Source organism: Typopeltis vanoorti, chromosome 2 (genome assembly GCF_054136105.1).
Source record: "Typopeltis vanoorti isolate ZY-2024b chromosome 2, IOZ_Tvanoo_1.0, whole genome shotgun sequence".
Classification (NCBI taxonomy): domain Eukaryota; kingdom Metazoa; phylum Arthropoda; class Arachnida; order Uropygi; family Thelyphonidae; genus Typopeltis; species Typopeltis vanoorti.
The window spans coordinates 95,008,785-95,029,865 of NC_143550.1; the positions used below are offsets into that span (position 1 = coordinate 95,008,785).

The 21,081-nt window shown below is 35.8% G+C and overlaps 1 protein-coding gene across 3 annotated transcripts in view; it reads right to left on the bottom strand.

Annotated features, from left to right (window-relative positions):
* The window catches only part of mip40 (Myb-interacting protein 40), a 225,467-nt gene extending 204,517 nt beyond the window's left edge, over positions 1 to 20,950 (bottom strand). For 2 of the 3 annotated variants that reach the window (XM_090406870.1, XM_090406862.1), the window contains exon 1: positions 20,367 to 20,949. In XM_090406870.1, the coding sequence (XP_090262996.1) occupies positions 20,367 to 20,400 (34 nt within the window). In that variant the 5' untranslated portion in view covers positions 20,401 to 20,949. Of the gene's footprint in view, positions 1 to 20,366 lie in introns of all 3 variants that reach the window. The other variant, XM_090406878.1, reaches the window with a different exon arrangement.
* Positions 20,951 to 21,081: the final 131 nt, after the last annotated feature.

Genomic DNA, 21,081 nt, shown 5'->3' on the forward strand with positions numbered 1-21,081 from the left:
GTAAACAGGATGTGCAATTCCAATAAGAAAAGATAAATGCAAAATACATTAAATTCCTTCATTATGATAAAACAGGACTTTCTGATCATGCTCTCCAAACGTGTCAGAGAATTAAGTGAAAGGCACTTAGTCCCTGCACTGCACCAAAACATGGTTCGAAATAAAATTCAATGAAGCTTGTTAGATGCTGATTCAACGTCTCATTTCAACAAGAATAATGGATTAGCAATTCCAAGAGTCTGGAAGACCCATCTGCAATTCATGTAACATTCAGATATAGAACATAAAAAAAAACACAATGGCAGAACCCCCAATACAAGAAAACCAGATCAGGGGGCAGAACCTAAAATTAACAGGACTGTAGAGTACTAAATGATGTAGTCCAACTTTAATTTTTTTTTTTTTTTTTTTTTTTTTTAAATATTAAATGTTACTCTTCCCCTTTCTTTTCCTCACCAGGTCACACTAGTGTAAATAGTTAACAAAGCAGATATACTTTATCTTTTATATATTGTATCATAGCATATTTTAGTTCATATATACACTCAATGGACAAAACATTAGAGATGGGGTAATGGGAAGTTGACACTGTTATCTCCTCCCTCTGCACAGAGTGAAGCATACCCAAACCGAACAGTAAATAGGCAAACATTGGGCTTCCCAATAGCGTATCACAATCAACAAACATGGGTAAATGTGGCAACCTTAGCAACTTTGATCATGGACGTATTATCAGCGTAAGACAGATGGGTCATTCTAATCACCCAAGTGGTAAGAACCCTAGGGTTCTCGAGGGAAACCACATGAAGAGTTTACTGTGAGTATACAACAATCAACAGATGTACCAGTGCCCAGCAAGCAAGTGGTGGTTGGCCATACGCCATCAATGACTAGAAATGATGCAGATTGTCCAGGCTCGTACAGACCAATTACAGGGCAACAGCAGCACAAATCGCATCCAGTTTCAATGTCAGAGGTCCAAGAGAGTCAACAATACGGCGTATCCTGCATACCAAGGGCTATGGGAGCCGACGTCCTAACGTGTACCACTGCTGACAGCTCATCATCGAACATTGCCCCTCGCCTAGTGTTGGGACCATCAAAACAGGATCTCTGCAGAATGGACCAGAGTAGTGCAATCTAACGAATCCCATTATCAGTTGTATCAAACTGACGAGAGGGTGCAGTGTGGTGCTGACAGCATGAGGTCATGGCCCCGTTGTGCCAGAGTCAGCTCTGTTCAGGGAGGTGGTGGCTCTGTGATGGTTCGGGGAGCCTTCTCATGTGATGCATTAAGTTCCTTAGTATGTCTGGAGAGGTCTCCTTAAATATCAGAAAGAGCTACCAGAAAGTGCTGGCTGATCACCTATACACTTTCATTGCATTCGCACATCCTGCAACCAATGGTATGTTTCAGCAGGATAATGTGCTGTCCCCCCACCAGGCTTCAACCACCCAGGAATGGTTCAAGGAACACTCACTGAGTTTGGGACCATCCAGTGGTCCCTGGATTTAAACCCGATCAAATCTTTCTGGTATGCCATAGAGTGAGATATCAGATCCAAGTATCTGGGACTGACATCTAAAGGCACAGTTGTGGATAATGCTGCAACAGGCATGGCTGGAATTACCTTGCATCTGGTGGAGTCAATGCCTCGGAGAGTACAGCTGTTATTTACACTAGAGGAGGACAGACAGGATATTAAGTAGATATCTCTAATGTTTTTGTCCACCGAGTATAAGTATTCCTGATAATGACTTTGATATAGAGGTCAAAACGTTGAGGTCCACATAATTGCTCTAACACACATTTTTGTCTCCAATAATTCTACAGAACAAATCAGTTAAGACTTGTATAAAGAATTAGGAGGTGCAATACTTCATAGACACCAACATGGATTTGTTCAAAGGCAGTCTTATTTTAGTAATCTAGTCACATTTTATAACATAACAGCTGATCACAGGAATGTATATATTATAATATTTGTGTATTTTGCAAACCTTTGACAGGATTTCATGACAAGTTGATATTTAATTATTATTAATACTAACCTCAAAGGAGTTAAACTCATTACAGAATATTCTACTCAACCAATAACATATGAAAAATACTCCACCACTTTCCCACATTTTCCATACGCAAAAAAAAAATAAAAACTATCCCTCGCTTTCTTCTTCACCATACCCTTATATAACTTCTAGTGATGGCCTTCCCCAAATTAACCTCACTATCCTATCACCTCTTTTGCATCTATGCACTAAAACTCTGAAATTTGTATTTCTTCAATTCCTCTCCATAGCAACAGTACAAAATCTTGATACCACTAAAGCAGTTTCAAAATTCTCCGAAGTTTCATGATCGCAACATGACCAAATCTGCACAAGATGAAAGTAAAGCATTATAAAATGATAAAACCTCTTTATCTTAGTATAGTAATTATCACAAGTAATGTGTGCTGCAGGCTTTACAACTTTTGCAATATATCCTTTGAACTAAATCACCTCTAATGACTGTCACTGCCCCTCCCCAAGCCAACAGATATCCCTTCACGTCAACACTCCAATGTGAAATGCCTTGTATTTGATAACATTAAAAACTGCAACCCTACTCCTCTGTTTCGTGCTAAAAGTACTTAAATCTTCCTGAAGCAATCACTATTAATAAGCATCACTCCTTATAACTCTACGAAATTCTGAATCATTAGCAAATAACTGAAAATCCTGTTCAGTTCACATGAAAAAAATGTCACTAATAAATAAGTTTAACGTTATAATAGATTTAGTTTAATCCTTTATCCCAGTGAGAGCAAACAAAGTTTGCGCCTGAAAACATCTTCAGGACTAAATATAGTGTTGTACTATCTTATCCAGTAAGTAGTGCAACACCAAGGCAACTCGTGGCAAAGGTGGAGCAAGCTACCAGGCACTTCTAACCCAGTATCTCCCATAATGCAAAACACATTTCCTATGTGGATATGTATACTGTTATGCATTAAAGGGATTGGCCATCTACCCAGACTAGTTTCGACCTTTATTGAGGTCTCTTCAGTGGGAGCCAGGCCCAGAGCTGGAGATACCAGGCAGAAGCAGTAGCAAGTCATCTGTGCCTATGGGAGTTGCCAAAAGGTTTATCACCTTTTTTAAAAATTACTCTGGATTTAGAGAAAGATGTTGAAAATTTATTTATCACTAGGTTAGACTATAATAGATTTAGTTTAATCCTTTATCCCAGTGAGAGCAAACAAAGTTTGCGCCTGAAAACATCTTCAGGACTAAATATAGTGTTGTACTATCTTATCCAGTAAGTAGTGCAACACCAAGGCAACTCGTGGCAAAGGTGGAGCAAGCTACCAGGCACTTCTAACCCAGTATCTCCCATAATGCAAAACACATTTCCTATGTGGATATGTATACTGTTATGCATTAAAGGGATTGGCCATCTACCCAGACTAGTTTCGACCTTTATTGAGGTCTCTTCAGTGGGAGCCAGGCCCAGAGCTGGAAATGTCGAAACTAGTCTGGGTAGATGGCCAATCCCTTTAATGCATAACAGTATACATATCCACATAGGAAATGTGTTTTGCATTATGGGAGATACTGGGTTAGAAGTGCCTGGTAGCTTGCTCCACCTTTGCCACGAGTTGCCTTGGTGTTGCACTACTTACTGGATAAGATAGTACAACACTATATTTAGTCCTGAAGATGTTTTCAGGCGCAAACTTTGTTTGCTCTCACTGGGATAAAGGATTAAACTAAATCTATTATAGTCTAACCTAGTGATAAATAAATTTTCAACATCTTTCTCTAAATCCAGAGTAATTTTTAAAAAAGGTGATAAACCTTTTGGCAACTCCCATAGGCACAGATGACTTGCTACTGCTTCTGCCTGGTATCTCCAGCTCTGGGCCTGGCTCCCACTGAAGAGACCTCAATAAAGGTCAAAACTAGTCTGGGTAGATGGCCAATCCCTTTAATGCATAACAGTATACATATCCACATAGGAAATGTGTTTTGCATTATGGGAGATACTGGGTTAGAAGTGCCTGGTAGCTTGCTCCACCTTTGCCACGAGTTGCCTTGGTGTTGCACTACTTACTGGATAAGATAGTACAACACTATATTTAGTCCTGAAGATGTTTTCAGGCGCAAACTTTGTTTGCTCTCACTGGGATAAAGGATTAAACTAAATCTATTATAGTCTAACCTAGTGATAAATAAATTTTCAACATCTTTCTCTAAATCCAGAGTAATTTTTAAAAAAGGTGATAAACCTTTTGGCAACTCCCATAGGCACAGATGACTTGCTACTGCTTCTGCCTGGTATCTCCAGCTCTGGGCCTGGCTCCCACTGAAGAGACCTCAATAAAGGTCGAAACTAGTCTGGGTAGATGGCCAATCCCTTTAATGCATAACAGTATACATATCCACATAGGAAATGTGTTTTGCATTATGGGAGATACTGGGTTAGAAGTGCCTGGTAGCTTGCTCCACCTTTGCCACGAGTTGCCTTGGTGTTGCACTACTTACTGGATAAGATAGTACAACACTATATTTAGTCCTGAAGATGTTTTCAGGCGCAAACTTTGTTTGCTCTCACTGGGATAAAGGATTAAACTAAATCTATTATAGTCTAACCTAGTGATAAATAAATTTTCAAGTTTAACGTTAGTAACCCAAAAACAAAACTATGGCATTTCACTGGTTAACTTTTTCTGGTGAGATAATGTTCCAAAGTAAACAACTTCCTGGTACATTATATACTTAGTTTAATGCTTTATCTAAGTGTAAGGAAACAAAGTTTGCACCTGAAGTATCTTCAGGACTTGGTCATCCTTTCCCTCTTCTCTACACAGCAGTATGTGTAGGATATCCACTTGCAATTTTACAGGAATATTATTTTTCACTAAGAATCCACTCAATTCTAGAAGCAAAGATTTTGCATCTCTAGAATTGTCATGAACCTAGTAAGGTCATTATCCGAGGAAGCCCAGGCAATTTTTTTATCATTTATTTCTTTATTTAGCAAGCCAGTTATCAAAAATTTACTAGCACACCTTAAGTGAAGTCAGTGAAGACTGAAGACAACCTGGTGACTGCTGCATAGCAAATCTTACTGGGATTGCTTACCACAATAAGTATAAATGAGGCCATAAATAGAAATAAGACCTTGTTCACGCCATATATGACCCAACTTTGCACAGATCTCATTTTCTGGATTTCAAAAGGATGAAGAAACTTTTAGAAAGTGTGCTAATAAGGTTACAAAGATTATATTTTGGATGTAGAGCCTCAGAGTATGCTGGATAAGAGAAGAAAGATGAAATGAATGAAGCATTCAAATTGATAGGTTTTTTGCTAGATGGACACAGATTTTTTTTTGAGGGTGAGAAGAATTAGGAAAGGAGAGGAAGTCATCCTTGCACACTGTGCAAGAGAATGAGAAGTTTATATACAGGTGAGTATATGGAATGCACTGCTTGAGAAGACAGTGAACGCACACCTCCAGACATAAGACATTCCTGGAATAAGGATTAACCAAGCTATTCTGTAAGACTTTCAGTTTCAAATGCCTGCACGGTGAAGTGTGGTCTACCCATGAGTGTAAATCAACATCAACATCATGATGAGATATGTGATAGTGGGACCCCAAAGAGTTTTGACTACGGAAGTCTAATGATGATAAATTATTACAGGCATCTGCAAAGAGTCAGAAAACTCACTGCAAAAAGCCCATACTAAATATTCACACAAAAGCTATCATATTTCTCCTTGCACTCATTCACTGTCAGAGCACTCAAAACCCCTGAAAATTAAAATTCTATTCATCACTCTCTCTAAACAAAAAATTTAGCCTTAACTTTACTAACTACACTCTTACACAACTTCCAGGAATCATCCCTAGTTGTTTCCCTATTCATTGTGTATTTCTTTTGTATCAATTTTATAGAATCCCTTTATTAACTTAAGCTTTGTTTTTATTCTGTCCCTTCTTGTCCATCTATCAACTAAACTTTGCAACCCACACACCCTGTGGGTGATAAGCTTGTACGTGGCGACAAAGATAATCCAGCCTTCCATGCTTATTTGGTCACCCTTTGCGCATCCTTTCCCTCTTCCCTACACAGCTTAAATCTATCCTCATAAGGAGCATTCCACAGACCTGTCATCACTACTAATGAATACTAATAATTGGTAATTTGTTACTTCTGTCATGGCTCCCCCATTTATGTAGTGGAACTGTCTTACCTATTTTCTGCTCCCTACGAACCTTGACAGTGCTAAGAGTTGTTTCAAGGCACTGTGAATTCTGTAACACTTTTCTATTATGCAGAAGCCAACATGCCATCTAATCCCACTGCTGTATTAACACTGATATTTCTCATTTCCAGTTCATCTAGCTCAATTCTCGCATCTGCAACATCTCCATCTGGATGATAAATTCTTACAAAGTGATCGCTTAGTAACCCTACTATTTCCTTTGCTTCTTCCCTCAGTAATGATTAAAGTTATCCTTCCATAATCATTCTCTTATTTATTTAGGATTTCTTTTGGCATGCTTAGCTAATTTTCTCTCAATCATATTTAGCCCTCCTTATTACCATGCTAGTCACTCTGATTTTTATAAAAAGGCTAATTAAACAATAGTTGACAATTCCAAAGGGCACCACCTAATTTTTTAAGCTCCTGATTTATGATGCTACTCATCCATAATCCCCACTTATCCTCCTAACCCTGGATATGATAATGCTTCCCTCAAAATACTCAAACAACCCAGGACCATTTCCCTATACACTACTGATATTCTTTCAATAAGGAAATACTGTGTGTAAATAGTAGACATATTACTTAAAGATTATAAAAACGGAATTAACTCGTAAAATAGTATTTATTAGTAGAATTTTTGCCACAGTATCACAGGCATCTTCAGTATATGCAAAAAGGATAATTAAACAATAATTGACAATTCCAAAGGGTGCCACCTAAGTAGCTCAAGTAAGATATATATATAATTAAAAAGTTAGGGAAGATTAGCTGATTTAAAAAGTACCATCTCCCACAAAGGGGATAGACGTAGAACATCGGATCTGTTTAAATTGGGAGAGTGAAGTAAAATTTCACACGTTTCTTTACAAAGCCATTCCACAAGGAACTGACTTTTGTTAAGCACTCTTGTCTCGTTCCAATGAACTCTGTCTAGTGTTGATGGCATGCTCTGCAAGGCCAGACTATTCGAGTTCAAGGCATTGAATATACAACTTTTGTTCTTCTATCTGAATAAAAGCAGATCTTAATGTTTGTCCAAAATAAGATAACCCACAAGAGCAAAGAATTTGGTAGACACCTGGATGACTTAGATGTGGAAGCTTGTCCTTTGGAGAAGCGAGAAAGGTGGCGATTTTTCTCATGGGTCGAAAGGCAACAAAAATATTTAGTGGTTTTAAAACTTTCGCTATGCATTCACTAATGCCTTGCACATAAGGGATAGGAATATGCATTATTTCTTCTGTATTTGAAGAGGAAGATATATCAAAACTAGTTAAAGCTCTTTTGATGAAAGAATTCTTATAACCATTAGATAGAAAAGAGAAAATAATATATTGCAATTCTTTCTATAATAGTTCCTCTGAAGAAAGGAGTGGATCCAATGAACCAGTGTTTTAATAGTTCGCCTTTTTACTGGGATGGTGACGAGATTCAGCACGGATATAATGGCCTGTATGAGTCCCCTTCCTATAGACTGAGAAATGTAGGTTACCATCTGGTTGGCAAAGAATTAAAAGATCTAAAAAGGCTCACTGCTTATTTACTTCTACTTCTAGGGTGAACACAAGTCGTATATTCAATACCTTGAACCTGAACAGTCTGGACTTGTAGAGCATGCCATCAACACTAGAGTTCATTGGAACAAGACAATAGTCCTTCACAAAAGTTGGCTCCTCATGAAACAGCTTTATAAAGAAACATGTGAAACTTTACTTCACTCTCCCAACTTAAACAGATCCAATGGTCTACATCTATCCCCTTTGTGGGAGATAGGAAAGATTAGCTGATTTAAAAAGTACTAACTTTTTAATTGTGCATGTGTGTGTGTACATATATATATGTGTTATTTTTTTTAAATAAGTTAGGAAACTTAATGACCTTTTTTTAGTTATCTTACATGAGCTACTTAGATGGCACCCTTTGTAATGGTCAGTTGTTTAATTAGTCTTTCTAAATCTAAAGATGCCTGTGATACTCAGGCAAAAATTCTACTAATAAATAATATTTTATGCAAGGGTTATTATAATCTTTAAGTAATTAAATGGTTACTTTAAGTAATTAAATGGTCACTTGCTCCAATCACAGGCAGAGTGGCTTATTATGGTTATTATAAATACATCTTATGTTGCTAGGATCCAGCATTCTCAAAGCCAGCGAACCCCATCCATCACATGCTGTGCCAGGTAATTATCCCTTAGTAACTATATAAATTCCATTTTGTATCTCTAATGCATGTCCTCACAGTTGAAGCCCCCCCCTTTTCTGTTAACTCCATGCTATATAGTAGCAATCAACTATATATTTCATGCTGTTAGCCTGTCTCACACCAGAGTCTCAAGTGAACCATCTCCATCAGTCGTAATATCCTTCAGTATTACTGGTTGCAGTTCTTCAGCTATGATCAGTAAGACCCTTCCTCCCGTCCTATTCTCTGTATCCTCTCTGAAAATGCAATAACCCTTGCATTCTATACCTATCAAGTTTTGTCAACTAAGTCTCCCTGATGCCAATAATTTGATGTAATTACTAATCCATTCAGATTCGAATTGCACTCAGCATTGCATGTTCAGTCCTGTACTTATACTAATTTGGCCTAGGGGTGGCTGAACATATGCTTAACTGCATCCCCCCCCTCAACACCTGCACTAATTATGCACTTCTAAGCTCTCAATGAAAAACACTTTCCCCAAAACATCTAGTTCCAAAACTATCCAAATGTAATCTAGGCATGTACAGGTCCTTTCATCCCAATTCACACCAGATAGAATTATAAAACTGCATGCCATTCCTCCTTCACAATCTTCTTATTGACTCATTTGTAATCATGGCACTTCTCAATTCATTCCTATCATACCATGATAGGAATGAATTTTTGCTTCTTCCATCAACTTATATCTTCTTTACTGCATATTTTTCACCTTTCAAATTGTTTGTGCCTACCAAAACAATCAACACTTTACTTCCCCTCTCTGCATACTTCACTGATAGCCTTTCATCACATTCTCATCAAGCACACCTCTTATCATAGAATCTCCATACAATACTCTCTTCTTATTCTCAGTTTCACACTGTTTCATGCTCTTCCCCATTCATTTTTCATTTTCCTCCCTGCTATGCCACACACACCAGTCACTTCTCAAGTCAATCAAGCTCATGTTTTGTCTGGTATAGAACTCTGCTGCTTCTTTGGTGCATCAATCTGAAGATTGGTTAGTTACAGCAGCATGTCATAAATCCTGTCTTGTGACCTCCTTTTTATCTCTTCATAACTCTTAGCGGTGGTTAGCATCATTATGTGATTTATATATGAAATTCTTGGTCTTCCCTGTAGCCTCTTTCCTTCTATAGTCGTCCCCATTATTTCTGTAATCAGTCCCCCCCCCCAATGCCTCAGATGGTGTCCAATTAGGCTTTTTCTTCTTTTACTGATGTGGTTCATTAGTGACTGCTCTTCATGAACTATATTTAAAACTTCATTACTTTTTCTTTCTGTCCAACTAATTTAATTACAAGTAAAATAAATCCAATGAAAATAAACCTGGAAATAAATAATAACCCATGCAACAGGTATTCTCCTTTATCTTTTCATCATCTTTCGCCAGCACCAAAGTTCAAATGCCTCAAACTTTTTGATGTCTTGTTTTGTTAGCATCCAGGTCTCACAACCATATAATGCTCCATATGTATGTTTTCACTAGCCTTTTTTTGAGCTAGATGCTAAATCCTTTACTGGTGAGAATGTTTCTTCTACTGTAGAATGCCCTTTTGGCCAAAATTATTCATGCTTTAATATCTGATTGGTTTCTTCCGTGATAAGACTACCAAGATATTTAAAGGAGGATACCTGTTGTATTGGGTTATTATTTATTTCCAGGTTTATTTTCATTGGATTTGCTTTACTTGTAATTAATAGTTTGTTTTAATTTTTAGGCTATACTATGTGAAAATTTCCTCCATCTTTGTCAGGGTAGATTTCAGTTTATCTTCATTGTGAACTATAACTGCTATGTCATCCACAAACCGCAGCCAGCTAATTTCAATTCCATTTATCTTAATTCCTGTTTCTATTAGTTCTTTCAATTTATTTATTGCATCTTCAATATAGAGATTGAACAGTATAGGTGAATGACAGCAACCCTGTCTTACACCTCTAAACATTCTTGATACTACAGTTTCTGTTTTATTGCTGTTGTTTCTATTAGGGCTTCTTGGTGCTTGTAAAGATTAAATATGAGCCTTCTCTCTAATCCACCTTTATTGTTTTAAAGAGGTGAAACATTTGGTTCCAGTCAATACTATCGAAGGCTTTCTCTAAGTCAAGAAAGACTATCAGAGTATTTTGATTCTTTCTTCTCAAAACTTCTTTTGATAGCTGTTCTTAGAGCTAGGATTGCTTCTCTTGTTCCCTGAATCCAAACTGTCATTGCCAATATATTCTTCAGCCTTCTTTGTTACTCGTTTTTGTATAATTTTTAGTAGTGTTTTTGAAGCATGTGATATTAAGCTTATCGTTTGATGATTTTCACACTTATTTGCATTGTTTACTTTAGGAATGGGTATGATAGCACACTGTGTAAAGTCTGGGAATGATCCCCGTTTCATATATATATATATATATATATATATATCCTTTATGATCTTGAAAAGATATGAGTTAGTTAGGTTTCCTGATTATTTTATTAATTCTGAGAGAATGTTATCAACACCTGGTGCCTTGTTAGCTGACAGTTCATTTAGCACCCATTCAAATTCATCTTTTAATATAGTTGGACCAATTTCTTACACATCAAGTCTTGTTTCATCTTCTATAGCCTTGGCATCTATATCTTTTCGACTATATATATCTTCCAAGTACTCCTTCCATCGTTCTGAAATTTCTTCCTTATCTATAAGTATGTTCCAGTTTATTTTTGATAATTATGCTTCTTGTCTTATTTTGCTTGCTTATTCCTTTTATAATGTTATAAGCCTTATCGATTCTCCCAGTCTTTGTTAAATTTTCTATTTCTTTACATTTTTCTATATACCATTATTCTTTTGCTTCTTTACGCTTTCTATTTATCACATTTTTTATATGTTTATATTTGTCTTTGCTTTCTTCAGTTAGGAAGGTTTCATGTTTTCTTCTTTCATCTATTAGGTCTCTAGAATGTCCTGGGCAATCCATGGCTTTTTTTTTTATTTGCTTTCACATTAAACTCTTTGAAACAAAAATGCCTTGACCATTATTCTTGTTCACATATTCTGGAAAACCTGACTATCCTCATCTCCCTAACCAAATCAAGACCTTGTAAAAGTAAAGAAGATATGGTTCCAGTCTACAGATTCTCCTTATCATTTGCATAATCTATTATGATGATGAGTAGAAATTTTAGCAATTGTGAAGGAATGTGCTTAGCCCTAGTAATCAATAGTAAACCCTCAAACAATTTTCAGGATCCACTTTACAAACATACATGATCTCAGTTCCAACCTTAATAATGTCCATTACCACCTCCAGTCTATAAAACCTCACCTGCTTTTACTAACAAATTCAAATTGCAACTTCCTCAAGTGCTGCACATCTGAACTTTTTTAATTACACGCTCTTTGACTCATTCTGACTTCAAGGCAGAACATGTGGACATACGTTTGCTCTGATATACCAATAACTTAGAATCTCCCAATTTTGTCATCCTCTGGCCAAAAATCTCTCTACCACATTATACCAAATTCATCTGTTGTCTATTATCATCACATCCTCCATGGAGTCAGCAGACTCATCATGGGAGGTTCATTCACAACTGGCAATATATTTATTATACTGAACCTTAAAATGCTTACCACTCCTTGCAATCACATGTTCTGGTAACGTGTTAAATTCAGTGGTGAGCTATAAGGGGCTCGCCGAGCTCTTTGTTAACTTTTTCTCAAACTTGCGAGCCCCTTGTTCTTCTTGTTTACTTTTTTATTTTTTCAAAAAAAAAAAAAAATTTTTTTTGAAATATATTAAGCAACAAACTCATACGGTAACCTAACAAAGTAATTTCATTAAATAAAATATTATAGTTACTGTTACCACCATTTTACAAATAAGAATTCACTTTTGGTAATCACATATAAATAAACTGGACTATAAAATAATGCCCCTTGATTGGTACCATTGATTATCACTTTAAGTATAAAAAAAATATATATATATATAACGCACTTCAATATTATTGTGTTTAGATAATATTTATTTAATCTTTATAGATTGTTTGTCATAAAATCTTCTATAGCAAACAAAAATTTATTTTGTTTATAAAAAATGTGGACTATTTCATATGTGCAATTATAAAAGATTTTATTCTTATTAACACAGATGATTGTGTGCAAATATTTCATGTTTAGATCATGAAATATTTGTTTAAAAATTATAGCCTTTACAGGTTGATTGTCCCCTCATACTTTTTTATTGGTACACAAGCTGTATTAATAAAAAGCTGTATTGTGAAATACGGCTTATTTTTGCTCGACGATGCGAGCCCTTTGTTAAAATTTCCATGGCTCACCACTGGTTAAATTTCATTCACTCACAATTCTCCATGTAAAACATTATTCCTCATGCCCTTCTTCACCACACTCTCACACAACTTCAAAGGGTGGCCTATGGTTCTTCCCCTCTATTAATCTGATAAAATCTTCTAACTTAAATGTCTCCCCACTCAACTCTAATTTAGATTCTTTTAATTTTTCTCCATAACAAACATGCTAGAGTCCTGATATTGTCTTAGTCACTCATCTCTGGACCTTCTCTAATGTTTTCATATTACAATGAAAACTAAGTCACCAAATCTCAGCACAACAATCCAAATATGATCTGACTAGTGTTTTATACAGTGGCACAACCACTTCCTTATTCCTACAAATTCTTTATCGCCACCAACCATGCCAAACTTTGAATTTTCTCTCTAAACATCAATTTTCTTCACTCCAGTTTTCCAAACAGCAAGTTTCAATTACACAGATCGGGTAAAGTAGAGATGCTGGGACACCTACTGTCACTAATGACCTTATACAAATAGTTCACATGCCCGCTCAAATATCAGATAACTAACCACTCTACAAACACCCAGGACTTCTCACTGGTGACCCTTCTAAGTACACTGTGAATGTTACTTTCCTCTTCCTCATTTGAGAAACCCAGTAGTATACTCAAATAATAGAATACTCAATATCTTCCATAAATAATTATTTAAATATTTATTTTCTCACCATCCTCAAAATGGAACGAGGACAACTTAATCAATTTCCATGCCATAAAAACTCAGGTCTGATTTACTTACAAAAAAAAGATCTTACTTTATTACCACTTGCTTCTGATAATGCTACAATTTCCTTTCAAGATGAGCTCTTTCTTCTTTGGCTGACTTTCACATCCAGTTTATCTTGGCACTAACATTACATACATAGTCTCCTCAGACTCTAAAAATCTTATTCTTTTCTGTTTAAAACAGTACTTCTCTTCTGCTCTACATCTCAGATCTGACCAACCTTGGAATATCATTAGCACATTTGTGGTGGTGCACCCAAAACCTCCCTAAGAATTCTTGATGATATACAGAAAAGGGCAGTCTGCTTAATATGTGACCCTTCCCTCCCAGAGGGAAGGGTCACATCACTTCCCTTCCTTCACAACCACTCTGTTTCTGCACCATGCCTTCTCTATAGGTAATTTTTTTGGCATTGCTTCTCTGAATTGGCCACTACCAGTCCTCCACTTTCTTCTATGTAAAAACTGAAGCCACTAAAACCTATATACTAAATTGCATTAAACTTGCCAAGAAATTATATTCTTGTTTAATTCTTTATATAAGTGTAAGCAAACAAAATTTGCACATACTTGGTTTTAATCCTTTACCCAAGGGATACCATAACTCACTCGGATCCAGAACTCCATTTTTTTTTTTTAATACTAAAGCATGGAATAGCTGCAAGAATATTATCAACTCATTTAAAGAGATTTTGAAAGAGCTAAAAGCTAGAAACTTATATCCTGTCCAAATGGCAGTCATGTCTTCTGATCTCTTGTCCAAGCAATCAGCTTTAACCTTCTATCATCATCACCAACAGAAAGAGCCAACCTCCTGGCTTCTAACTTCTCTAATTCCTGCATGTGCCCCCAGCCCCACCCAACTGTTCAAAACACTCACCACACAATGTCTTCCTTGACCTTTTGCCAGAAAGAAATCTAAATCAGATACAAAGAAATCCCTTTGTATCTGATTTGTATCTGAAAGCTCTAAAGGTATTTCTCAAATCTTAAAAAAGTGTGTGCTTCAGAGTTAACTCCCATTTTGTGTTACCTTTTTATGCATTCATATGCCACAGCATGGAAATTAGCTCACATACAATCCATTCCAAAGAAGGGTGACAAATCCTTTCCATCAAACTACCACCCAATTTCTCTTAGCTCAGTTCTCTCTAAAGTAATGGAGAGAAAACCACCAACATTCGACTCCAAGGCTTAAGTGCCCAACTAATGATTGCCAGTATGGATTCCACCACTGTTAATCAACAGAGGATCTGCTTACCTATGTCATCTCTAAACAAATACCATGAAAAAAATTTGGCAAGTTTCAGGTGGTCACTCTTGATATCTCCAAGGCTTTCAACAAGGACTGGTACAAGGATCTATTAAATAAGCTCCCATCATTTGGCCTATCCCATGACTTCTGGTAACTGGACTGTCAGGTTTCTTACATGCACTACATGTGATGGTTGAGGGTTCTTTATCCTCTAACTATGTAATTAATGCTAGAGATCCACAGGGCTCAGTTCTCTGACCCACTCTTTTCCTTCTATATATCAGTTGACTACAAAACCAATACACAGCTTTGCTGATGCCATCACACTACACTCTTCCTCATTTGCCAACCCATGTGCTACACAAACCTCCACAACAGCGATCTCTACTATCACTAAATTCTGATATCTAAACCATTCTTCAATGGGATCTGGACCAACTTTGACAGTTTTAATGCTAGTAAAACACATTTTAACCTTATCTCCCATGTCTTACTCTAGACAACACCCAAACCTCAATACATGCAATCTCTCTTCTTGGAATTAATCTATAATCAAAACCTATCTTGGTCAAAGCACAAAAAAAGCTACTGCCTCCTTGGCATCGATAAAAATTAAATAAAAATTAGAATTTCACTTTTGCTCAAAGCACTACTTTATCTCTGAACAGCTATTAACTCTATATAAATCCCAAATCTACCTAACCATTGAATACTGTTCTCATATTTGGGGCAGTGTCCATTAGAGCTCCTTAAAAATACTAAACTCAATGCAGAAGAGAGCAATTAGGCTGATTAATGATCCATCTGTAATTCACGGTTCAACTCCAAACTTACAAAAAAAAAAAAAAAAAAAATTCTCATTTATCTACTCTACCGCTGTCCTCTGGAACAATCTCCTATCTTATGCATTTCCCACAGAATACAATCCACTACTCTTCAAATTAAATATAAACAAGTTCCCTCTCATCCATCCATGGTAGTAACATACCATACATTATTCAATCTCTCATGAAGAAGATTATCATTAAAAAAGTGACTGCTAAATTTCAAGTGACTCACCATCACAACCAGATTACTTATCTCCTCCATCTCCATCACAATATCTCCAACCGAATACTTTGCATTTCATGCATGCTTGCCTTCAAAACTGCAAACCCTACATTGTACAAGTGCAACATTAAACCAGCATTTTCATTCATTTTTATGCGACTTCCACCCATGAAAGATTGTAAACCTATAGAGTATCATCTTGATAACAGTTATTTGTCATTATTCTGATTATTTATTTGATATAAATAATAATTGTATATTATGTTTGTATTTTTATTTATTGTTTACACAATCTGGTGGTAAGCCTGCTCTACAGAACAAATGTTAAATTTTTCCAAGTCACTTCAGGACCCACCAATAAACATGCTGATTGTTTTGTACCATGAGATGAAATTCTTCTCCCACCTAAATCTACCTGCTCAATCATTTTACAGAGATATTCCTGAAAAGTTCACAACATCTGCTCTACTTCTAACAGTTCTAACTTTCTGTCATCTGCAAACAACTGCATACTGCTAAAGTATTTAAATCTCTCCCAATATTATGTTAATATTAGTGAGGTTTAAATGCAATTAAGTCCTATGTCTTAACATAGGTCAAACAGTAATGCCCCAAAACAAAGACCTGTTGCACTTCACTACTAATTTCTTTCCAGGATACTACTTCCCCCCCCCCATACAAAATTTGCTGATATACCTATCTGACAAATCATTATTCTAAATTCACTAACCTCATCCATTCCAACTTAATCACACCAACTTTATGTGCAATTCCAGTGTGAAGGCTTACACATTGGCTATTCATAACTGTCTTTTTAAGGAAATTAAAATGCAGAGTAATGTATTAACTGAAATAAATTTAATTAATACTTCCAATATTCTGGCAAAGTCAAACTACCATTATCAGGAAACAAAATATAATAAAATATGTGCATGCAGGCACTACCCTAAGTAATGAAGATGAAACATCAACTGAGAGTATCCCTAAGTCCTAAATAGTGCTCTCTAAATTTATATTTTCTGCAATGGAACAGTCCATCACAACAAATATAAATTAAGTCCTATTAAATATTAAATTAATTAAATTTATTTAGGACTTAGGGTTACTCTCAGCTCATGTTTCATCTTCATTACTTAGTGTAGTGCCTGCACACACATCTTATTATATTTTGTTTCCTGATGATGGCAGTTTGACCTTGCCAAAATACTGGAAAGTATGTTGTAATTTCTTTAAAAAAATACAGTTCAGTTATATACAATCTTCAAGTGCAAGATAAAGGATGTTAGTGAAGCTCTAAGTATGCAGAAGAATTGATGAAAGTTTTTTCATTTGGCTATGCTACCAAATATATATTTGGTTTAATCTTTTATCCAAGTGTAAGCAAACGAATGGGTTAAGGTGGTACAACACCAGGGCAAATCGTTACAAAGGTGGAGCAAGCTACCAACATTCCTATCTCAGTATCTCCTATAATGCAAAACACATCTCCTTGCGGATATGTCTAATGTTATGCATTAAGGGAAGGGCCACTACCCAGACTAGTTTCAACCTTTATTGAGGTCTCTTCAGTGGGAGCCAGGCCCAAGTGGAGATATCAGGCAGAAGCATTAGCAGGTCATCTCTACCTATAGGAACTGCCAATTGGTGTGCCACCCTTCTGGATTTAGATCTGGATTTACTCAGGCGCAAACTTTGTTTGCTCACACTTGGATAAAGGATTAAACTAAATTTATTATACTCTAACCAAGTGAAAAATAAACTTTCAACAACTTTCTCTAAATCCAGAGTAAATTATTAAAAAAAGGGTGGCACACCAATTGGCAATTCCTATAGGTAGAGATGACCTGCTAATGCTTCTGCCTGATATCTCCACTTGGGCCTGGCTCCCACTGAAGAGACCTCAATAAAGGTCGAAACTAGTCTGGGTAGTGGCTCTTCCCTTAATGCATAACATTAGACATATCCGCAAGGAGATGTGTTTTGCATTACATTATAAGAGATACTGAGATAGGAGTGTTGGTATCTTGCTCCACCTTTGCAACGAGTTGCCCTGGTGTTGTACCACCTTAACTCAGTCCTGAAGATACTTTCAGGCACAAACTTTGTTTGCTCACACTTGGATAAAGGATTAAACTAAATTTATTATATTGTAAGCAAACGAAGTTTGCACCTGAAGTATTTTCAGGACTGGGTCAACTCGTGGTAAAGGTGGTATAAGTTCTCATCACTTGCCTTAGTATCTCCCATAATGCAAAGCACATCGCCTTGCAGACATGTATAATGCTATGCATTAAGGGAAGGGCCACTACCCAGACTGGTTTGGACCTTTATTGCAGTCTCATCGGTTAGGAGCCAGACCCAGAGGTGGTGATACTAAAGGTGAAAGTAATGGAGAAGTCATATTTACCTATACCAGTTGCCAAAAGGTGTCACACCTTATTATTAAAATTCTCTGGATTAGAGATAAGTTGACTGATGAGACCTCAATAAAGGTCGAAACCGCCTCTTTAATTTCCTGTGTCAACCATGGAGTTCTGATTTTTCTATCCTTGCAGACAACCTCACCACATGCTCTCCGGCTGAATCAATCAATTTTCTTCGGGATTTGCCACTGAACCTCCAAGGTTTGGTTCCTGTTCTCAAACTCTTTCATTTTTTCTTGAATAATGTTTGTGTATTTTAGTCTACAGTTCACATCTGAGATCTGCTCAACTTTTATTCACTTTTGTTGTTCTTTTCAATATGAAATTCAATTTTATCTTGCTCAAGACTAAATGGTGATCACTTTCAATTTCAAATCCTCTGTACACTCTAGTGTCCTGCACAGTGAGAAAACAACCCCGTCAACAATAACATAGTCAACGAGACTGTTCTTATTCCTTGCTTCTTCTCTCCATGTGAATTTATGCACATTTTTATGTTGGAACATGGTTAGTAATAACCATTCCATGTCCTGAGCAGAAATCCAACAGGTATATGCCATTATTATTAGCTTTGCTCTTTTTCTCCACATTTTCCCTCCATCAATGAGTCTTTGTACTCCTTGAATGTGTAATGTAATAAAAATAGCACTCATGTACCTTGTTTTTATTCTTCTTTCACATTATTTTTATGTTCTTGCCTAATGCTACCATTCTTCATTTAATGTCTATCCTAGATTCACAGGATAATCTGAAAATATCCTGCACATTAAAAAATACAAATGAAATAAATATATATTATTACATGTTCAGTAAGTTAAGAGAAATATTGGTCAAACTAAAGCAGGGCGTACTAGGCTTTAAAAAAAAAACGAGAAAAAAAAAATTGCAACTGCTAGCTAAACGTATGTTTTAGAAATGGACTAATATATATGTAGAAAGTATTTTACCTTGGGTATAATAAATGTTAAAAATACCAAGCAATTTTAAACCTGGTTTTACTCCATTTCCCAAGTAAGCAAACAGACAAACAAGTCAAGTTTGCGCCCAAGTGATGCAAGTCTAGCTGATCCTACAGGTAGTGCAAGACCAAGGCAACTCGTGGTAAAGGTGGCATAAGCTCCGATCACTAATCTTAATATTTACCCTTAATGCCAAAACACATCTCCAAGAAGGGATGCATGATGTTTTGTATTAAAGGCAAGAGGCATCATGCATCCCTTCTTGGAGATATGTTTTGGCATTAAGGGTAAATATTAAGATTAGTGATCGGAGCTTATGCCACCTTTACCACGAGTTGCCTTGGTCTTGCACTACCTGTAGGATCAGCTAGACTTGCATCACTTGCAGGCGCAAACTTGACTTGTTTGTCTGTTTGCTTACTTGGGAAATGGAGTAAAACCAGGTTTAAAATTGCTTGGTATTTTTAACACACACACACACACACACACACACACACACACATACATACATATATATATATATATATATCAGAGCTTTCTTTTAATATATGTATCAGAGCTTTCTTTTAATATATATATCAGAGCTTTCTTTTAATATATATATGTATATATATCAGAGCTTTCTTTTAAAATATATATATATATATATATATATATATATATATATATATATCAGAGCTTTCTTTTAATATATATATGTATATATATCAGAGCTTTCTTTTAAAATATATATGTATATATATCAGAGCTTTCTTTTAAAATATATATATATATATATATATATATATATATATATATATCAGAGCTTTCTTTTAATATATGTATATATATCAGAGCTTTCTTTTAAAAAAAAAAAATATATACACACACACACACACACACATTTCAGAGCTTTCTTTTAATACCGAGAAGCCAAAATGGAAATCGCAACTCGTGAGCATACTAAATTGAATTTGAACACAAATCTTACACTACATCATTTAATTTTATATCAAATTCTAACATTTACGCACCATGCATATTGTCAATTGAAATTCTGCTTGAATAAATAAATAACAATACATTTTTCCGTATTTGAAAAACAAAAACATAAAACCTTAAGAACATCATTAAATACACACCTATTTTTTCCTGTTTTATTTTGGCCAGAGACATGACACCAAAATGTGAAATTTCAAGTGCTTCCAGCGACTTTAAAAACTTAAAAATTCAACTGTGGTTTAAAATGTAACCTGAAAGAAATACAACCTTATTTCGTTAACACTTCAGTTCAAAAGTCTACCATTTTAAACACCCTCTCCTCTCGGCTAGCATCGATCACGATGTAGGAAGGATGCTGTATTGATATTTACGTAACTTGTTCTGTATAAAGATGTTCAAATCGGGTCTCAAATCGCGCACCTACTGACAGGCCCTCTATTTTTCTAAAAAGTTATCATTGTATTTTAAATAAATGCTCATTAACATGACACAGGACTTTCCTTTTAACAATTTACATAAGCAAAAGTATGCTTGCATTCATTTTAAAGAATGCGATATTCACCAGTAAACTGGAAAATTCCAGCATTCACAGAAAATAACAATCGGAATTAGAACAAAATAAAAATAATATTTTTTTATTTTGAAAGAACAAAAAAATTATGTAAAAAGCATATAAATTATATTAATCTGCATGAAATGCATATAGTCCTCGAGTATTTTTCCAAAAGTGTACTTCTAAACATCGATACATTCATTCCCAACTCCGCAAATTTTTATTTCAGTTAAAAATGCTGCAATCGCCCTGCAGTGCAATTGATGATGCCCTGCCATCTATCGACGAATGAACAAATTGTT